At 37.9% G+C, this 21196-nt stretch overlaps 1 protein-coding gene across 1 annotated transcript; it reads right to left on the bottom strand.

Annotated features, from left to right (window-relative positions):
* Positions 1-1951: 1951 nt before the first annotated feature.
* GYG2 (glycogenin 2) lies at positions 1952-21196 on the bottom strand. Its single transcript, XM_031058372.1, has 9 exons — positions 21073-21196; positions 15280-15421; positions 13412-13586; positions 12023-12185; positions 11391-11517; positions 10273-10495; positions 7881-8021; positions 6048-6158; positions 1952-4307 (listed from the first exon to the last, which is right to left on the bottom strand). The coding sequence occupies exons 1-9, from the start codon at positions 21077-21079 to the stop codon at positions 4146-4148; spliced, it is 1251 nt and encodes a 416-aa protein (XP_030914232.1). The 5' UTR covers positions 21080-21196; the 3' UTR covers positions 1952-4145.

Genomic DNA, 21196 nt, shown 5'->3' on the forward strand with positions numbered 1-21196 from the left:
TGTCTTGGAATTTTAGGGTTTTTATACCTCCAGTTTGTTGAAGTTGAAAGGCTTCTCACAACAGAGTAAAACTAAAGAAAAAAAATCTTGCAACTGTATTTCCCCTTTGTTAATATAACTCTCCGTTTTCTAGCAATTATTATTTATAAGTTTAAGGCAATTATTATCACTGTATTTTTTTAGCTACCTTTGCTATAATTATGGTATGATGTTATTACAAAATGAAAGTTTATACGAGGATGCAAAATATAACTTGAGTGTCACAGATTCTAATTTTTAGCACAAAATAAACTATTTATGAGCCGCCCATCTTATGATGAACAGAATTTTAGCTGAAACATTTTGCAACCAATATGCTGACAATACAGACTACTTCAGTAAGCAGTCTTAACTGACACATATTTTTGGAGGCTATTTAAAAATTTACTACTAGGCATTTAATCTCATTTATTGGGTTGATAAAAAACCAACCAAACAAACAAAAAAACCCCAAACCAACAAAAGTTCATACCACAGAAATAAAATCCAAAATAATAAAAAGAAAACTGGGGGGAACTGGAATGTGAGATTTGAATTAATGAGATATGAATTAAGAAAACATGTCTATTTAATGTTATGTTCAAAGCCATGGGAATCAAAACAGTTTAGATTAAATAGAATCAGATCCATTAAGAAATAAATAGACATACTGCAGACTTACTGGTGAAAACTGAGCTGTTTATAGGAGCACACAAAAGTCTCGGGCACCTGCTACTAACGCAGCCTCCCATTCATGGATAGAAAAATCGAGGTGAAGAAAACCTAGCAAAACAAAGCATTTTTTCAAGTACCAGCTTTGGAAAAACCATGGCTGTGAGCTGACTGATACAGAGAGACAAAGAAAACTTATTTCCCAAGAACAACCCAGATGGAAATGTCCTCACAAAACACTAGACAGTAAATAAAGTGATATTTCAAGAACACCAATCTCCTTTTCCTGTAGGCTAGAAAAGTTCATTAACCCACATGTCTAAAATTTTCAAGAATTTTCCTTGTGGCACACCCACACTATCTCCTTCTTATACATGAAGAGCACCCAATAAAATTGTTTCATGGCAAATCAAAGCCGTGAATATCTCCAGGCACATGACAGAAAAATCAGCATGTTTTGTTTTGTTTTAAACACAAGTTGTCCTCTCTAAACACAAAGTCTGTCCCACAACTGTAAGTCATAGTCTAGCCTTGTTCAAAGATGAACAGCGCCACCAAAAAGCTTACACCTCTTAACTTTCTTTACCCTAAAAATACTTGAGGCTGTACCACACTTTAATGTGGGAAAATAATTCCATGTGAAGCTTGGTAGGTTTTTATTTCTCAAGACACATTTCGACTTAGCAAAGCTCAGCACTGTGGTTCATGGGCACATGCAGCCCATAACACCCCTCAGACCAGCCTGTGACCCAGGAGCTCAGAACTGATGGCCATAAAAGCCCAGAATCAGAATACTCCTTGAAGCACAGCACTGGATTCACATACAAAATTCTCCCTTTTCACACCCTGGTGGCAAGAGTTGTGTGCTAGAAGCCACTGCAACACTACATTACCAGTAACTAGTTCCATTTTTTGTGTGTGAAGACAGGACACAAAAATAAGGGCAGGGCTCTTAACAGCTATACTTTTCCACGAAAGACAATAAACCAACTACTGTTTGCTAACTCAAGAGATCCTAAACATTATAATTATGTATGTCTTTAGAAGTAATTATTACTGTCAACTTTAATTCTGCTCAGCAGGTAATGCTGATGTCTCAAAAGCAATTCAATAAAATTAAAAAATAAATTAAAGTAACTAGTTATTCACAAGTAATATTCCCTGGCATCATGGAAACAACCCATAGCTCTTCACTGTCTGTTAAGCACATGACTTCATATGTCTTTTCCATTTCTTTTATTTCCATTACATTATTGCACTACAATTCTTTGCAAAACATTGTATAAGCCACACAGAGTACCATTGTACATATTAACAGTTTGAAATGTACTCAATGACACATTTGACTAAATTCATATGCCTATTTTTAAAACCTTTCAGTTACTGATTTCACATCAGTAATTTTTCTTCCATGATCTAATCAATGTACCAAATAAGACCTAGTAGTTAATATAAAATGTACAGCTGCATGAAGCATGAGTCCACATTGCTAGCTACAGCTTTACATAGTCTTCAAAAGCTGTTAGGAGTATATTAGCAGCAATGTTTATAAAACAGAGGACTTTCTCAGAAGTGCATAAGGATGACTAAGAAACAGGGATAACCAAATGCCATGTGAGTAAGGGCACACTGCAGCTGCTGCACTGGGCCACAGCACCAAGAGGTAGAAGACACCTACCTGTGTTAAAGTGTGAGGGTCACCTACCCAGGAACACAGGATAGACAGGGTGCCAGGGTCAGGCAGAGGGAGAAATGTTCTCAATTTCTCTGCTGCCCCTAAACACCTAACTGGACCTAGAAGCTTGTATTCAACAGATACACCAGTGGGATTCCCCATTTAAGAGTTTAAGGATAAATGAGAACTAGATAAAATCAGAAATATCCTACAAAAGTGAAAGCAAATTTACTAATGTAAATATTAGGAAGTAATTCTAAGATACTCAAAGATTTTTTTTTCTTCTTTTAAGGGACCTTTTGACTCTTTAATTCCTGATTTGTGCATTTATTCTCTGCTCTACCCTCTCATCCTTTTTGATGGGAGGAAAAATAATTAAAATTTTCTTCTTCCCTCCTATCCTGCTATCCGTTTTTCCTGCTAGCATCTATGCATAATGGTACATCATTGCTTTTAGACAGAATTCCTAAGAAATTTAATTAGGTATCTTTCTGCCAAAATTTGTGATGTATTTAGACCAAAACTTTTCAAGTGCTGCAACATCACTGCAGAACTCTTATTCCAATATTGAACAAGGTCACAAACAACTGTCAAATCAATATTAGCTTAAATGTCAAGATTTAAAAGTTTTTGGTTTTTTAAAGAAGTATTTTACTTCTCTGTTAAAGTAAACTCACTGAGATAAGTCAAACTTAAGTACACAAATACACAAAACACTCTCCTGTAAGTGTCCTTAATATAATGCAGTCTCATCAGTAGATTTTTTTTCTGGAATTTGGAATTCAGAGATTTATTGGTTCCCACACACAGCTATTGTTAAAAGATCTTCAAAGGGCCTGTTTACTAAAATGAGTGCCAATTTTGTTTTCAGTTGCACTCAAATTGCCTGCAGTGTGGAGCAACAATGCTAAGCCAAAGAAGGCCTTTATCAGCTGCAGTTTGAAGTACTGTAAACAAATTTATAAAAAGCACCAGAAGGATAACACCATGCTGTCAGTGTTTCTTCTTCTGACCCCACAACTCAGAATATGCAATTAAAGCTTACAATATTTTAAAAAGCAACAGTATCCTATGGCGACAATCTAAAAGGTTAACATATATTATCAATCTGTCCCTAAAGAGTCTTAAACCATGCTTCCTCACAGAAGTTATGCACCTGAGCAGCTGCCTAACTGGGTAGAGCATCCACTAGTGATCTCAGATGAAGCCTGAAGTTCCTCTAATCCTAAATGTGTTTTAATTTAAAAGTTTTGTTGCAGACTCCTAGGAGGCCAGGACTTCATCACTTCTCTCTCGTATTGAAGTCTACATTATGTCACCCTTGAAGGTGTTAATTTGGTTTCAAGAATAAGTTCTTTTTATTTAAATAGTTTATAGCAACTTCTGAATGTACTCTGGGAATACTCTCAGTTTGGGAGAAGTTCAATTTCCAAAACAATCTCAACTTCCAACATGTTTCCTACACATGACTTTCTGCAAATGGGGTGCATCAGGGAAGAGTGATAAATACACGAGAGTTTATACTAAGAAGGTACCATTCATTATTCTTTAGAAGGCACTGTGTAAGAACAATGAAGATGAGACACATGTAACAATAAAGTTGAGGCACATTTATCAGTTAAAAACCAAGATTCTGTATCTGTTAAGGTCCCCAAAAAATGTATGAGGATCAATAATCACCTCTAACTGGTGTCACCTAAACTGGTTAAGACAGTCAAGTATTCAAGAATTCCATTTATAAAGAAATCTATCATGATGGGCATAGCAGTACACCCCTGTCTTAGTGTAAAAATGCATCCAACTTCTTTTTGATATGTTCAAAGGCATCTTTCCCCATATAGTCCATGCGCCCTTCCTCCCACTTTCTCCGTTCATCTTCTGGAGTTGGTTTTGCTGGTTTGAAGTGAATAGACAGCTCTGAAACAAAATGTGCAACCTCATTCTGTGGAAAGAAGAAGAAGAGTGAGAAAACAGTTATCTGGTTTTTCTTATTTCAAAACTGTGACGTTAAACCTTAAATGGTAAACCTCTGCACTGTACACTCCCGGTTAAAACAATGAAATAAACAATATTCAAATGTTCACTCCTGTTTTGATAATGTGACCTCATTTTCCTAAGGTTTTACTACTTTCCATGGCTTCTTTGAACATACCAAACATTTATTTTACTGATCTTAACTCAGATCTTGGCATACTCAGCAACAATACAATGACAATATTACAAATACCGCCTGGTTAGAATAGAATATCTGCTACAAGAAAGAATTTACAATTTATCTGCTCAAATCTTGTCTCCAACAAGCTTTCATGTGAACATATATTTCTAGAATTTTTGGTAATTAGTTTTATTTGAACTCCAGTGAAATCAATATTATTTAGCAGATGTGAGGCACATTGTTTATTAAATTAATTCAAAATATGGATACTATTCATTATAACAACAGCTAGTTCATTTTGAATGACACTCCAAAATTGTAAATGCTGGTTCAAACTCAAGTCCATCATAGGTGCACAAATGCAAGACACATTATTAGTGATAATTTCTACCATATAAAAGGAAAACTGTGTCCCCAGCTGACCAATGCCAGCAAAAAAGAAGCATCCCAACAATTATAATCTGTAATAAAGATAAAATATAACAAGAACTAATCAAGGCAGCCACTAAAAACCTTCTTTCAGTAGTACTCAAAGGGGCTTATAGGAGAACAACCCACCTCATTTGTAAACAAAACTGAAATCGACAAGAACGGCTTTCTAGTGAAGTCTTCACAAATTCAAGGTAAAAATGTTTCAGAATAGAATTTAATGGGCAGGAATCAATGTCTTAAACTGCTAAATGCCCTGGAATATTCATTGCATCTGCCAGTCTGGGGCAGATAAAGCATAGGACTTGTGGAAGGCAAGGTAAGGTATTTCATATAACCAACATGCAGTAAGGTGTCAAGATTTCTTTCCTTATCGTTGGCAAGTTTTATCAACAGCTTTGGAAGCCATTAAGAAGATGACCAGAATCATAATGTTTTTAGAAATTAAGAATTTTAGCTAGGGCCCAAACATCCCTGGCTGCACAGGAGCTGCAGTTTTGTTTCTCAGTCTTTAAGTATTTCACTACAGTGCTTCACAATCACACCAACACCCTCTTTAGGAAAACGTCTGTGTGAAGAACCTTACAAATCCTTGACACCTTGTCAACCCCATCCACACCAAGTCTGCCCCTGTTGTCACACTGTCAACATGTACAAGTGTCCATAAATGCAGTGCAAGACCACAAAGGAAAGTCTGGTCACTCAGGCTCCTGCCCATTCCCTTTCCACTTGCTTGGAAACATCACTTCAGCAGGTAAAAAAACCCACAACAAAACAAAATATAACAGAACTAACAAACACAAAATACTCAAACAGCTTTGCTTGTGTTAGTATTGGAGAACTAAAATTAACACCATGCATTGATTACTTGGGGGTTAGCACAGGAAAATAAATATTTGAAACCTCAAAGTTTTGCAAAGAAAACTAGAAAGGGATCACAACACAGTATTAGAAACAGTTAAGGAATTAGATGGCTGCAAGATTAAGGAATTTATTTGCACATTGCATTATAAGTAGTTAGCTTTCCTAAAATTATGTTGGCAGCAAAGATGCACATGCAGTTATCAATAGATGTTGAATGCACAAAGATACATGTACCATTTCTGAGGCTTCCTGAAGTGCAGGTTGCAATGCAGGTTGTTCTGAAGGTCTGTCAGGCTCAGAGGGACGGACGTTAGAATCTCTTGGTTCGACTTCATGGACAGGTTGCTAAAATACAGCCACTGAGGTTTTATTAGGGGAATATTTTCTCACAATTTCCTTTTCATGAGAATCCATAAAATACAATACAATTGCTTTCAGCCTTGGGGGAGGGTAAAGCAATGGATGGGAGGAAAGCAAGGAAGCACATTATCACCAAGGAGAAAATTCATGTCACCTAGCTTTAGTATCAAAAATGGCATTGAATCAAAGCTCCTACTACAATCAATCTAGGATAAGTACCTCCAGAGGGCAGCTCATCTCATTCTAAAATAGGTTAAAAGTGGCTGTCATTTTTCAGTGACTACACATACAGCCTGGGAAACAAGCTTACTATTCATGATTCCTACCATTCATGAGGCCAAACTTCAACAAGAAAAATCTCATTTCAGGCTTATAGTTTGCTCTCACATAAGCTTTTTGTATGTATGAAATAAGAACAGAATAAAGTATTTCAAAACAGAGGTAAAATAGATTGCCTAAAAATATTGTCCCAAATATTTGCTTTTGACAGATAGCAAAACATAAATGAGTAGACAGATCCTATTCTAAAGTCTTTTCCCCCAAAACAATTCCACGAGTATATTGAAGCTGGGCAACAAAAAGTCAAGTCATCATCTTAAGTAAGAAGGGAACTAAGCTACTACTTTCCAATTAATATGGTCTTCTGATAAGCCAATCTTAGTAATCAAAATACTAATAGAAATTTCAATTTTAATGAAACTGCTTTAGGTAAAAATTATTATTTTTTTACCCCAAACAAACATCTTGATAATGTTTCCCTAGTTAGTTTGAGCCTTTCCAATGAAGTCAAATGCATAAGGCACACAAGAAAATACATCCTTTGCAAATAGATTATTCTTAAGTTATGGAATTGTAAGGTTTGCAATTTCCTTCAGCTCCTTCACACTCAGAGGGGAAAGGGAAGAAGGGGAGGAAGAGGGCAAATGGGAAACGAAAATTACAGTTTTAATTTATAGAGTTACTATAGGCTAAAGAAATGAAGGAAAGAACATCTTGAAGGTTGTCTTCATCATTCTAGAGTGTAGTTCACAAATTACAATGCAGATGACATTAGAACACTAATTTTATGTTCTCCCAGTTGTACCATGGGGTAATGCGGTTTATCACACAATATGTAATGACTTACACCTGCAGAGGCATTGTGCTATTATGTCCAACTTAATTCCTGCATAAAATAAGGAGATTCAGTGCAACAGAAACACACAAATACAAGAAAAGTAACAAAAGAAGCCGAAAGACTGCAATATTCATTAGTGGATTTTTTCATGGCTCTCCTTGTTGCTCAAGTCACAGAAATTTGAGAAACAGTTTTCTGGGCCAACACTTGCGGGAAAAAAGACATTCCATACAGAGGAATGATAGAAAGAATTCTAGTTTTAAATAAATTAATTCACTAAAGTATTAATATTCAAAATATTGCTTTAGTAGCAGATTTTTATATTACATTTGATTAAGTACTTAACAACTTTGAATACATAACCTCTTCCTAAAATGCAAAGCAAACTCTTTCAACTTCCAGACACATCATACATGCATAACTAAAGATTAAAGAAAATGAATAGGCTTTAGATTATTTATAATGCTAGTGAGAAAATTCAATAGCTACAGCCAAATTGAAGATATGATCTCCCAAATCCGAAAGAATCTCCTTTTAGTATATAATTTGACTTTGTTTCAGCATATAATAATAATAAACAACACACTCACAGCTTTGAAAGCGAGTTCCTCGGGTGAGCATGCTGCGGGATTTGCTTCACTTGTCTGCTCTGGGAGCTCAGGCTTTTGTAGAGAACTGTCCACACAAGGACTGACCTTCTTCAGGGTAACTTCAACTCCATTGAAAACGTGCTAATGAAAACAAGAACATCTCACCACTGAAATAAAACTTTTCAGGATGGCAATAACTTATACAACAGTTGCATTTCCTTAGAGGGTTCTCATTATTAAAGGAATAGCTCAATAAATGCAAAAAAAAAAAGTAAATAAATGTAAAAAAAAAAGTATACGGTCCTAGATTTAGAGCATGCTTCAGTTTAGGTTTTTGTTTTTTGCAGTCATGAGCACACCAGCATCATGAGGTAAATCTAACAGGTATTTCCACCTTCATTTACCATAGTTGGAATATTTCTTTAATATGCAGTGCCTTAAAAATTAAAGCATGTTAAAGTATAAGATCAAAAACTACCCACTCCTTCCTCTGCTTTCCAATTTGTCATGAGGTTAATAAGCCAAATTATTCTCTTGGGCTTTGATGGTAAATATTCAACTGATCTTAAGGGGATTATGCAATTAGTTCAATTATGTTAATAATTTAATATTACAAGGCATTAAGAAAATATTTACATATGCATAAATGGGATCTAATTTGTAATGTCTGGATACAAAATTAAAAATTGTACTTCTACACATTTCTTTATGCTACTGGTTTCTAAGAAATGATCCATTTATAAACAGATTTTTTTATTCTATTCATGAAAAGCACACTGCTGCATATCCTTTGAAAAAAAAGCATAAAGAGATCAATAAATGTTTGACATAGAAGTACTGTACATAACATCTTAAATGCAATTAACACTGCTTTTGCAAACCTGATTTATTTGCTATGACCTCATGAAACAAGTTATAATGTAGTACTGAAAAGGTAAATTTTATTACAGTTCAAGACCTAGTTATATGGTCTATATCAATCTAGCTACAAGAAAAACAAAAGTCTGTTTGTTTCGTGGACCAAGTTATCTTCTCTGGCCCATTTGTATCATATTCTGTAGGCACATACATTACCATAAAAACTTTATCAATTAAGAAGATGGCTGCAGGATATCTTGGGAAAGCAGATAATACAAGAAATCCTTCTTAAATTGCCACTTTTGTCACCTCTCCTACCAACCAACAGATGGTAAGTTTTCCCCACACATTTTGGTATTAAACAGCAAGGTTTTGGTAGCAGGGTGATTCCAGGAGTAGCTTCTGTAAGAAGCTGCTAGAAGCTTCCGCCAAACACAATGGAGCCAAGACAGCTGGCTCCAAAATGGACCTGTCACTGGTCAAGGCCAAGGCCAAGCCTATCAGTGATGGTGGTAATGCCTCTGGGATAAGAGATTTAAGAAGAAGGAAAATCCTCCTTCTTAAAAGGAGGAGGAAGGAGTTTCCTTGCAACTGGACAACTGCAGACAAAGGAGTGAGAATATGTGTGAGCTACAACCCTGCATGTACTAGGGTTACTGAAGAACTAAGGTGAGGAGGTGCTCCAGGAGCCAGAGCAGAGATGGTGCATCAGGATGTCCTTCTGCAGCCCATGGAGGTCCCTGTTGGAGCACAGATCCACCTGCACCCCACGGTGGACTCCACACCACAGCCAGGTGGATGTGTGAAGGAAGCTGCGACCCCATGGAAAGCCCATGATGGAAGCAGGCTCCTGGCAGGAGCACTCAGCCTGTGAATAAAGGAGTCTGCAGTGGTGCAGGTTTGCTGGCAGGACTTGTGACTCGATGGGGGACCCACACTGGGACAGGCAGTCCCTGAAGGACTGCATCCCACAGCTCATAGGAAGGACTCATGTTGGAAAAGTCCATGAAGGACTGTCTCCCATGGGAGGGACTCCATAGCTGGAGCAGGGAAGGAGTGTGAGGAATCCAACCCCTGAGGAGGAGGAAGGAGCAACAGAGACAACATGAAATTAACTGACCACAGTCCTCATTCCCCATCCCCATGTGCCATTGGTGGGGGGGAGTCAGAGAAAACAGGGAGTAAAGTTGAATCCAGGAAGAAGTGAGGGATGGCAGTAGGTGTTCCAAATTTGGGGTTATTTCTTGTTACTCTACTCTGATTTGATTGGTAATAAATTTGATTAATTTCCTGAAGATCAGCCTGTTTCACCTTGGATGGTACCTGGTGAGAGATCTCTCCCTTGAGCCCATGAGCCTTTCCTTACATTTTCTCTCCCCTGTCCATCTTAGGAGCAGAGCAATAGAGTGGCTTTGGTGGGAACTTGGAATCCAGCCAGAGTCAGCCCACCATATTACATAATTTCTTCCTCTACCAATTTTCAGAATTTTTGGTTTTCATTCCAACATATTCCCACTAACTCCTTATCAGTTACCTTGCATTCCTCAGATTCTGATTCTTCCATCTTTTGAAGTTTTTCCAACAAAGGCAATATACTGGCACTGTATATATTCCACCAGAGGGCAAGAAATGACAGCTGATGAAAAGATTCAGAGGTTGTGCCATCCTGCATAACTCTCTTTGTTTGAAGGTTGTATTTGTAGTTCCAGGGCTTTGTTGCTCCCAAGAAGTGAACAACTTTAGCATCTCCACCAAAACTGTAGAGATCAAAAATACAGGTCTATACATAAAATATTTCTTAGCTTCTATAAACTCCTAGAAGAAACATGCTTACTCACAGGTGACATAATTTAACATTTTGCAACAGCAACACATTTGAGATTATCTGTATTAATATTTTGTTTCTATCTTCCTGGTTTAATTAATCTTGTTTAACATACAGAAAACAAAAAGTTATATTGCCATTTGCTTCCAGCTGCTAATTCTAGTGGAAAAGTTCATGAAGGAAACTGACAGTCTCATGCAGTACTATTTCCAGTCCTCCTTCATGCTCAATTCACAAGAAAATACATATCACTTGAAATATTTAATCACCAAAATTGGGTATTACTGATCCCATATTAAAAATTACTAATAAATACACTGGCCTAAGCTCATCTTCCAATAAGAGTGTATTGTGCAACTGGAACAGAAATTCATGACACCCTAAATCTAACTTGCCTTTTACCAGATAAGATTCTCAACTGCATTGTCTGGAATCATATAATTAGTAGCACAAATTTCATTTCATAGAAGGACCTAAGGAATGGCTAAAAAAAATTCAAGCAATGCCAACTGTTTCTCTAAGAAATTACTTGAGAACAAAGGAACAAGCTTAAAAGAAAACTTGTCAGAACCTAATGCCAAAGTAATTACATTTTGTCAAAATGAAAGAAGCTTCTTTGAAAGAACATAAAAGACAGTGTAGCCAACTCTGGGACTCTCCCTGTGTCCAGACATTCACATTACATTAAAGCTGCTATTGCATGGTTTCTACATAAGATCATTTGTGATACTGTAATTTATAATTAACAGAATATGCCATTATTAGTCTCTCTTACAAAAGGATGCTCTTTAACAAACTACAGAGGCTTATAGAATAATAATACTTACTGATTGAAAGCAGGAACATAGGTGTATACAGAGCTGCTGCTCAGGTTATAGAGGAAAGGCAAGTGCTTGCCAATATCTGCTGTTGCCCAGCTGCTGAAGAAGCTGTTCAACAAGCCTTGATCACCTCCTAAAGAATACATAAAACAGTATTACCATAACATGTGTACACTCAAATTCGTATCAAAATTTGGATGGGAGTGAGACTGGGGACTGAGACTGGTGTGTTCACAGGACTCCAACTTGGACTTGAAAATATGGCCATGTGAGCATGTACAAGTGAATAATACCTGATTCACTCCAATGCAAGCTCAGTGTAAATAAAGTCCTATTGTAATATAAGAAGAAAAGAGTAGTGTTTGGTCTCCCTCAGAGCAGAAGACTGAAGAACAGGTGTATTTCTCCCTCCTAAGCCAGACAGCAAAATTAACCTGGCAAGACTCAGACAAAATGTCCCTTCACTGCCCTTTTCTGGGAAGCACAGTCCAGAGTAAGTCAGCAGGTCTTAAATACAGTCTAAGAGGCAAAGTTCTGCACCTTGAATTCTTACATAGAGCCCAGAGAACTCCTGCCTCTATTCTGCCTGATAGCACGGAAACTGTCTAGCATTTCATTCCTTACGCCTTGCCCCTTACCATCAAAGCTGCCATGCTCAGCAGCAAACTGGAGCAGCAGGTTGTAAGTCTTCAGGGAGGGCTGGAACACAAACACACCACTATTGAAGCAGTCAGGCCAGCCAGAATCAGGAGCTGCAGAAAACTCTTCTCGATCAAACAACTCATCAACATTGCAAAGTACCTTATGGAGAGTAGGAAAAGAGAAAAAGATGCTAGAGTAAATGTTTGTCTAGAGCAAGAATTGTCAAATTAGTACTAATGGAGTAAATTTATAATTTGGCCTAGTACATGGCTTGCAGAGCATAAAAGCAGTGCCATTGTAAATATGCTAGGGGTCAGAACCTCTATTTTTGATATAACAAGGCAACATTAATTGTGATTCTCCATGATTTCGCTGATAAAATGCAAAGCCCATGAAATTATTTCATGAAGCTTGGAGACCATCCAAGGTCCCTTTAAATATTATACCATGAAAACACACAATTTCCTTATTTCTTAACCTTTCCATAGTCCATTATTTTTGATAACTACAAGAGAACTGAGTGAAAATTGGAAATCTAAGTCATTTTAGTAAGCAACAGACTGACTAAAGATGAGTAGAAAAACTGTCTCTTGCTGCCAGTTTTCTGATGTAACAACTTCAGAGATTTGCTTTTCTGTTTTCTTTTAAGCTTCACAAGGAAGTGGGAAAATCAATCAGGTTAAAGCAGAGATAAAGTTTGTGGAAAGACAGCTGTGCAGTCAGTGTAAGTCAGGACCCCCACCTTTCACAGCCACTGTGAAAAACAGAAGAAATTTTTTTACAAGTAAAATTACTTAGTTGAATTTTTTAAAAAAGACAAAAATTGCCTTCCTCCTTAAACATTAATGTAAAGCAAGAAATCATAAGCCTTCCTCCTCAAGAAGAATAACTTAATTTGGTTTCTAATTCAAATATAATCTTATTAAATTAAAATGCATCCCAATCTTTCAGAGTGAGCCATGAAAGCACAAGGGAAGGCTGACATGATTGTCCTCACCAAAATTATCTCTATACATCTAAAAACTTAAAAAAAAAGTTAACATCAGGAATTCCTTTTTTTTTCTATTTTAAAACAACCCTGCCTTCCTGACAAAATAATTCCAAAAAAAAGTATGTGAGAGAGATCTATTTTAAACTTCTGTCAGGAGACCCAGTACATAGAGTTTGTGATCTCTTTAGAGGACAGTCCTAAGACTACTCTCCAAACTGAATTTATTTTTATGCAGCCAGCACAACTGTGAGAATTGCTGAAACGTGCCAGGATGGAGCTCCTGCGACCTTGTGACCGCCAGCAAATCTGGTCACTTCAGGCCCGAAGGCTGCCTGGCAAGGAAGCATTCCACAATCAGAGACACAAATGTTTCCATGGCTCCCTCTCCACTCACCAAAGTGTCTGCATCCATGAAGACACATTTGCTGTAATGAGTAAGAGTCCAACAATGAAGCTTAGTGAAGGTCACACCCAATTCTGGCCTCTGCATCAGAGCCAAATGGACTGAGTCAGCACTGTCAAGCACACCCACCTCGATCACCTCATCAAATACGCTGCTGAGGACTGACCTACCAGAGAGAGCAGTGGAGAGAAAGAAAGGGATTTAGACAAGTTCATCAGAGTTCACTTCAGGCATGACAACAGTGACACACAGCATGACATTAACTATGACAATAACCAAAGCTAGATTGATTGCTTAACTAAGAAGTCAGAAGTGAGAAGTCTTTGGAAACAGCCTGCTGAAGGGGCAGCCATCAGGCCATAAAACATTGTCTTCTCCACTATGGAGGCCAGCACATCTCAAAGTGGAAGCTGCTGTTTGAAGGAAAAAAATCCTTATTCTAGTCACTTATTTCCTATGGAAACACCAACAGAAATGAAAGCAGCTTTCATCCTGCACAATTGGTTCCAAAGAACAGCACCATACTGTGTTCCCTCTGCATTTTACAGGATGAGACATGCCAGCACACTCATTTGTACCTACTGTGCCCAAGTAAACACTGCTTCAAAACTGCACCTTTTATAAGGTGCACTTGATCACCATATATTGTTCCTCACTACAATGTAGCATCTCAAATGAGGCTTTAAGCTAAACATTTTATTTTTCTATGCATGCATTTGATGGGAATTCTATAGGTAACACCAAAGTAGGCAATTTTCCTTCAAGGAGCAAGAAAAAAAGTATTTAAAACGCGGCTAATTTACTTACACTATGCTATTATAATCAAAGTCCTCAATGTCTCACAAAAACAAAAAAAGAAAACCTGTTCTGTTCAAAATCTAGGTTTCAGGATCATTAGCTTTTGCTCGATTGATCTTCAAGGAACAGGAACTAACTGGCAAAGAACTAAGATTATTAGAAGTTTATTTTGGTGATCTGCTTTCTTCTTTTTTTTTTTTTTAAATGTTATCCTTGATTTAAAATACATAATATAAATTCTTTTCTTCCCACTCAATGGACATGAAAAGAATTACAGACTTAGCATTCACCCATGCATCAAATGGATACAGTATCCCCTCAGGAAGTTCTGACAAGGTCCATACTTCAAAAGTCTGTAAAAACAGATTTTTGTGCATCCAGTCATAGCAAAAATGTGAAAATTTATTTCTTGAGCCATATGCATTACAAATACATTCACACAGCATACAGAAAACAGGAGCTTGCACACTTCCTAAGACATAGCAGAACTAAGAGTTTAAGTTGCTATAGGATGACACATCTTTTAACAAGTGTCACAGTCCTCCAAATAACAGGGCTTGAGTTCAGACTTAATAAGATTTCTGTAAATGCTATTCTGCAGTGCCTGGAGAATCACAACACAAATTACAAAGTGATTTATACAAAAAAGCAAACAGAAACTAATTTCTTATCATGATTTTAAGAATATTAGTCATGTGAAACTGAGGCCTTAGGTTTATGGAGAGCTCTGATGCAAAAGGTGGTTATGTATCTCATCCTAAGAGAAAAAAATTGGGAGAAAAACAACAGTAGTGCAAGACACTAAAATCTTAGTTCCAAATTTTCAGCTTAAATTCTCAATTATAAGACAAATTCCAGCCATAAGCTCTACTTCTGCACGTGAATTCTTCGTAGGCTAAGGAGCTTATAATGGAAGTTATTAGAGACTTCTCTTAGAAATCACTAGCCAAGAGGGAAGTTCTAGGCATAATGCTGTGAAATCCACAGAAACCTATCAAAATCTTTCATGCTGTTTCTTATTCTTCCACTATTTAAATCTCCAAATGCACATTAATACTTACCTCATCCCACTGGAAACCTCTGGAGTAATTAGAACTGCCAATTTTCTGGATGTCTTATGATTCCTCAACGACTGTCCAAGAACGAGAGCGCCTTGACAGTACACATCATCAGTAGCAAGGGTCACAAAGGCTTGATCTGTTACTGCAAAAAAGTATTCAGAAGAGTCACTTTACAACAAGCTCTTTCAGCAGGCTCCCTCCTCTTACAGATAAACAATAATCTGTGGCTTTTAACAACCACATTGGGATTATAACAACCATTCCTGTGATGAGACTCCCCCCAAAAGTCACAATTGAATAGAAAATCCAGTGAATGTGAGTGCAGAATGTCTGTTTCTGATTTTTATTATTTTTGGTTGCCTGATTTACACAATAGCAGGCATAAAATTTTTTCACTAGCCTTAAAAAGATAATTCCCTAGGTCTTATTGCCAAACCACGATATCAATCAAAAAAGCTGATCTGTACATATTTAGATTTTATATTTAATGAACATATAATACAACCAAATGAGGAAAATATTCTTGTTTATACAGTGCAAAAGCTAAGGAAAAGAACAAGATGTTGAGCATTAGCCAGAAATGTCCTTTCCATAATGCCACTGAATCAACCCAACATTATTTTTGCTCTGCCTTCTTTGTGCTGAGGTACCTGGTGCTGGCTGAACAAGTGTAGAGAATTTCCTATCAAGATCAGTACACCTCCCAGAAGCTGAGAATCCCTACCTCAAGTAACTCCAGGGAATTTAGAAAGGTGCCTTATTGTCAGGAAACACATGAGGAAACAAGTTACAATAAAAAAGAAAGCAACCTACACTCCTGCATAACAGGAGAAAATGTATTTTGTAAAGACACCACTCCCATGGCAGGGTCATAAGGGGCTGCTTCTTCAGCTCTGCTCTGTGATATAACCACCACTGTCAGAGCTCTTCTGGGGAGGACCTATACCTCAGCAAGGTGAACAGCCTCCTTGGAGCAGAAGAATACACACTAGGCTGCAAAATTAACCAGAACAAGATGAGCAGGTCACACAGATGAAGGGAATTCCACTGAGCTCAACTGAAACTTCAACAAACACTTGTGTTGAAATACTTGTTTAGAACCACCATCATCTTAAGGGACAGGCAATTGCATTAAATAAATTAAAGCAACCAAACAATACCAACATAAACAACCTGTCATACAGTTTCCAGGGCCCGTGAGAAACACCAGGAAAGAATCTCACAGAGCTAGATGCAGAGAACTCAACAAATGACCTCATGGCTGCCTCAGCCAGAGGCTGCCAAAATGAGTGAGTTCTAGCCCCTTACCATCATCGAGGTATGCAGTAAAGTATGGCTGATGCCCACAGTAAGCTAACAGATATTAAGCATTTTTATTTCTCACATCCTCCAAATCCAGAACGAAACACAGGCCCACTGGTGTGCTGCCTTTCCCTCCCACTTTTTGCCCTCTTTCACTTATCTCCAGCCAGCTTTGTCTCAAGCATACATACTTTACATTTGCTGACATTGCCACACATCCCTGCACCTCAGGAGAATCCCAGTAAGTGACAGACTTGGCGAAAAAAACCCAAATCATCCATCCGAACTTAAAATAGTTTGCATAGCCCACAGCTGAGCAAACTGCAGTAATATTTCTAATTACAATTTCCAGACAAAGCAAATGAAGAATTGAACTTTCAAATGTCCCATTATAATAACAGGTCAAGCAAGTTACAGGTGTTCCAGAAATCAGTGAATAAGGAGTTGCTTTAAAACAACAGATGTGAAGTAAACTGCTCCTATTGCAGTTTCCCAGAGGGTTAAAGGAATAAATATAAGCATCCCTAAAAACTAATGTAAACCAGAAAACAGCTGAAGGCTGCTTCAGCAAGAAAATTACTCTGAAAAGACGCAAAAGATCAGGAAATCAAAGCAGTTTTGTGTTAGGCAACAAGCATCTTCAGCCAAAGAAAGGAAATAAAACAACTACTGAGAGGAATGTGGGAGTTAGGTAAATATAAAAAAACAAATTGTGAAATGAGTGTGAGTTCCTATCTTAAAATACTGTTTTAAAAAACAACCACAAAACTGAACACAATCTTCGCATGGCTTTTGCAAATTCTTTTGGCTAAGTAATACATAGAAAAATACACAAACTACTCATTAAATGGTTCAGCAAATTGGTATGGAAAATTACCACGTCCTCCAAATGCTTTTCTGCCCTGTACCCCTGTGGTCATAACCCCAAGGAAACAAACTGCCAAACAACTGCTGCTTCTAAGAAACTCTGGCTGATATCTCACAAAGAACAGAAGCTAAGTGTCTGTTTTGAGAATCAGATGTGGGATACCTGTTATGGCCTCCTTAATACAGTGAACCATCATAGAGATAATTGAATAGATCATCAAACTATTGACTGACAATATTTAACATTAAAATATTTCCGGTGCTAAGAGAGAAGCAAATCCTAATGATTTTAAAATCATACAGGGGCATCACTAATTCATTAAGGATCCATTGGGATTTAAAATAAAAATATTTTATCATTACCTTTCCTTTAATCTAATCCTTGCTTTCAAGAAAGGAGTGTTATTTGTCTTGCTTTGTTTATAAAATTCTTTGGAATATAGCCTACTAAATAAACATTTTATTTTTATAACTGAAAGTAAGGGTCAGGTTTTCACATACATGTTTGGAAGTAAATGGTTTTCCTGAAAGTTTCCATTTAGCTGATTTATGAAATCTACTGTACACAAAGTTTCACTCACTGACTTTATAAGAGCAAATCTTTAAGTTTGAAAGCCAGAGATGTAGATATTTTAATTCATTGCAACTGTTTTTTGGTTTGGTGGTTTTTTTGGTTTTGGTTTGGTTTTTTTTTTTTCCTTTTTTTCGAAGTGTCAAGGAGACCATTAAGCATAACTTTAATTCTTTGTGCTGAATGACAATATGGTTTTTTATGGACAGCACATATTGTTTAGGGTATTAAGTTCTCAAGCAAATTGTTTTCAAGTTGAGGATCTTTATGGCTAACACAATACCACTGGCTATCAGTGAACTATGAGAAAAGAAAGCGTATTTTTAGAATCCCATTAAAACCCTGTCATATGAATTTATAAATCTGTTCATTTCTCTTGTCTGGATTACCACAAAGCACATGATGATGCAAATTAAGAAATCATTATCATCAGTAGTGGCTCCTCAGTTTTATTACCTAACAATACTTTCTTAGAACAAAACAAGGATCTTCAAGGAATTAACTTGCTGAGTTATTCTAGAACCTGCTCTGCAGCTACACAAAAGAGACAGCAAAAGTAATGTGAACCACTACAGCCAGGGCGATCTTAGGTGGAATTTGTAACAGCTTTTTTAGCCAAGATCACTAACTTTTTATGCTACTTACTCATAAAAGTAGTACCTCTGACAATGCCAGTGGCAAAATTCTTTGACAGGCATGGAAACTAATTCTAGGGCACCTAAAAGCTTTATTTAGAATACCAACAGAGCAAGCAGACAGGGTGGTGCTCACTTTGATCTTCAAAGAGAAAAAGATGATTAAAAAACACCAGGTACCCCTTTTGAGACTCAGGAGTGACTGAGACTCTGAGTGACCCAAGTTCCAACTTCAAGACAAGTTTAAGTAGGGCAGGGAGGTTTTTTTTCATAATCCATTAGACATAGCTTTTAAATAATATTTTTCTATTTCTTCTGATAGACAGAGGAAGCATAAATTTAGTCCAGCTGTAGCTCCTAAGGTAACAATTCAAATTTGCCAAGCTGCCCGCTGCAAAATGGCAACAGAAGACCAGACAATCCTATGTTATGATTTTTCTGTAAGAACATTCTAAGTTGCACATTGTCATTTCATGCATTAAAAAAAGAGCAGATAAATCAATAGCTAGAAGCTTCCAACAGGCTGGTTATGTCCCCAGTGCCTACTGCCATTCATACTAACCAACACCGTACAGCTGCTTTCCTAAATTCCTCCCTGATGCCATCTGTTGCTCTCTTGTCACCTCCCCCCGTCTACTCCAGAGACAATCTGCAGGACTGCAGGCTGCAGCCTCGACCTGTACCCACTGAGCCAAGCACCTCTCTGAGATCCCAGGTGACAGTGACACGGCTCCAAATCACAGCACATTTCCTGACACCACTTCTGTTACTCCGTCTCCTGCACAAGGACTCTGCGGATCTTCCCCCAGAAGCACCATGAAGGTGTGTTAGACTGCCAAAAAAGAGAACACAAGCTGTACGCTTCTCACTTCTCTGGCCTACCACAGCCATGTCCTGGAACAGAAATCTATGCCCTTCCTGACACCCACAACCTTATAAGCAATCAAGAAGTATTTTGTTATAAGTAGATAACATTAATAATACTGTGAGACAATTGAGTCAGGGCCCTATCAAAAATTATTATGCAAGTTTCCAGCAGAGAGGCAATTCTTGCCCGAGTACACAAATGAGAGCTGGCAGTTTTAATTCCCATGCTTTCTTAGATCTAATAGTAGAAACATTGATATACTAATGAATATAAACAACAAACACTTTACAAAGACCTTTTTATAACAGAATTTAAACTGACATTCAGTGACATACAATATTTCTCTTGGCCTAATGAAGTTCTGCCTCATCCAAAACCAGATTCTCTCTTATTATCTTTTATTAAAACAGTACTGAATTTTAGTAGGCAGGATTACTGCTCTTGTGTTGGAACAGCACTTGATTCCAGCTCTTTGTAGCTTTTATTATGTGTCTTTCAGTTAAAAACTGATACATTCTGCTTCAAGACTCTGCAATGAGTTTATTCAACAGATGGTAAATGATCCTCATGAAAACTCAAATGCAACAATATCATAAGTACAAACAAGAATAAGACATAACGCCCAAAACTAGTCCCAAAACAGTAATACACCAGTTTGAAAATTAGTAATAATTGGTAATAATTATTAGAAATAATTGCTTAAGCAATCCAGAGGCAGCACAAGGAACTTCACGGTACATATCAAATTAGATGGTTCCAGTCTTTCCACACCTTCCTTTCAACCAAAAGAAAAAAAAGTCAAATTTAAGAAAAAAATCAAAAAACTCCAAAAAAAAGAAAGAAAGAAACAAAAAAAAAACTAAAAAAAAAAAAAAACTCAACCAAACAAAATCACAATGCTCTAATCCTTTCATTTGCAGATTCACTTTCTGCATTTTCCCAGTGCTGAAGTGCCATGTACATGAATTCAAACTTGGCATCATTCAGTCCAGATGACTGACACCCTTCATATGATTCAATAAATGAAGATTCGTGGGAGCTGCTGCTCTCAAAACCGAGAAAAAGGGAAAAAGAGCTGATTATGTTCAAGGACCAGAACAGCACCTGCAGCTACCCCCTGTGATGACCCTAAAATCAGCACCTCATGGCTTTAAGGATAACTGATTAAGACCAATACCACTGCTGCGTAAGAAGGGGGGTGATAAAGGTTTCTCTGACTCTGCCTTAGACTGAGACAGCCAGCCCCAGCCTGTCACCCTGGGGATACACCAGGAGAACACGCAGAGACCTAAGCAGGCCAAGCTGTACATACAAGCAGAACACATAAATGAGTTCACTTATTTCACCCCATCACCCAGACAGCTGAAATCCTCCTCAAGAGCTGCACATTACAGCACAGCACTCTGCTGATACGAGAGCAGTAGGCACCCTCTCCCGCACCGGGATGCGAGAAGCGCGAAGCCCCGGGGGGCTGCAGGCTGCGCTGCCGATCGTTCCCGAGAGCTGCTCAGGGCAAGCCGGGCGGGGCTCTGCGGGCCGGGGGTACTCACCGGACATGCTGGGCAGGCGGGGGCCGGCCGGGCAGGGCAGGCAGGGCTCGGTCCGCGGCGCCCACCGCTCCTGCCGCCTCACCTGCGGGCGGGGGGGCCGCTAAACCGCACAATGGGAGTAGCC

The sequence above is a fragment of the Geospiza fortis genome, unplaced genomic scaffold (assembly GCF_000277835.1).
Source record: "Geospiza fortis unplaced genomic scaffold, GeoFor_1.0 scaffold366, whole genome shotgun sequence".
In the NCBI taxonomy this organism is placed as follows: Eukaryota; Metazoa; Chordata; class Aves; order Passeriformes; family Thraupidae; genus Geospiza; species Geospiza fortis.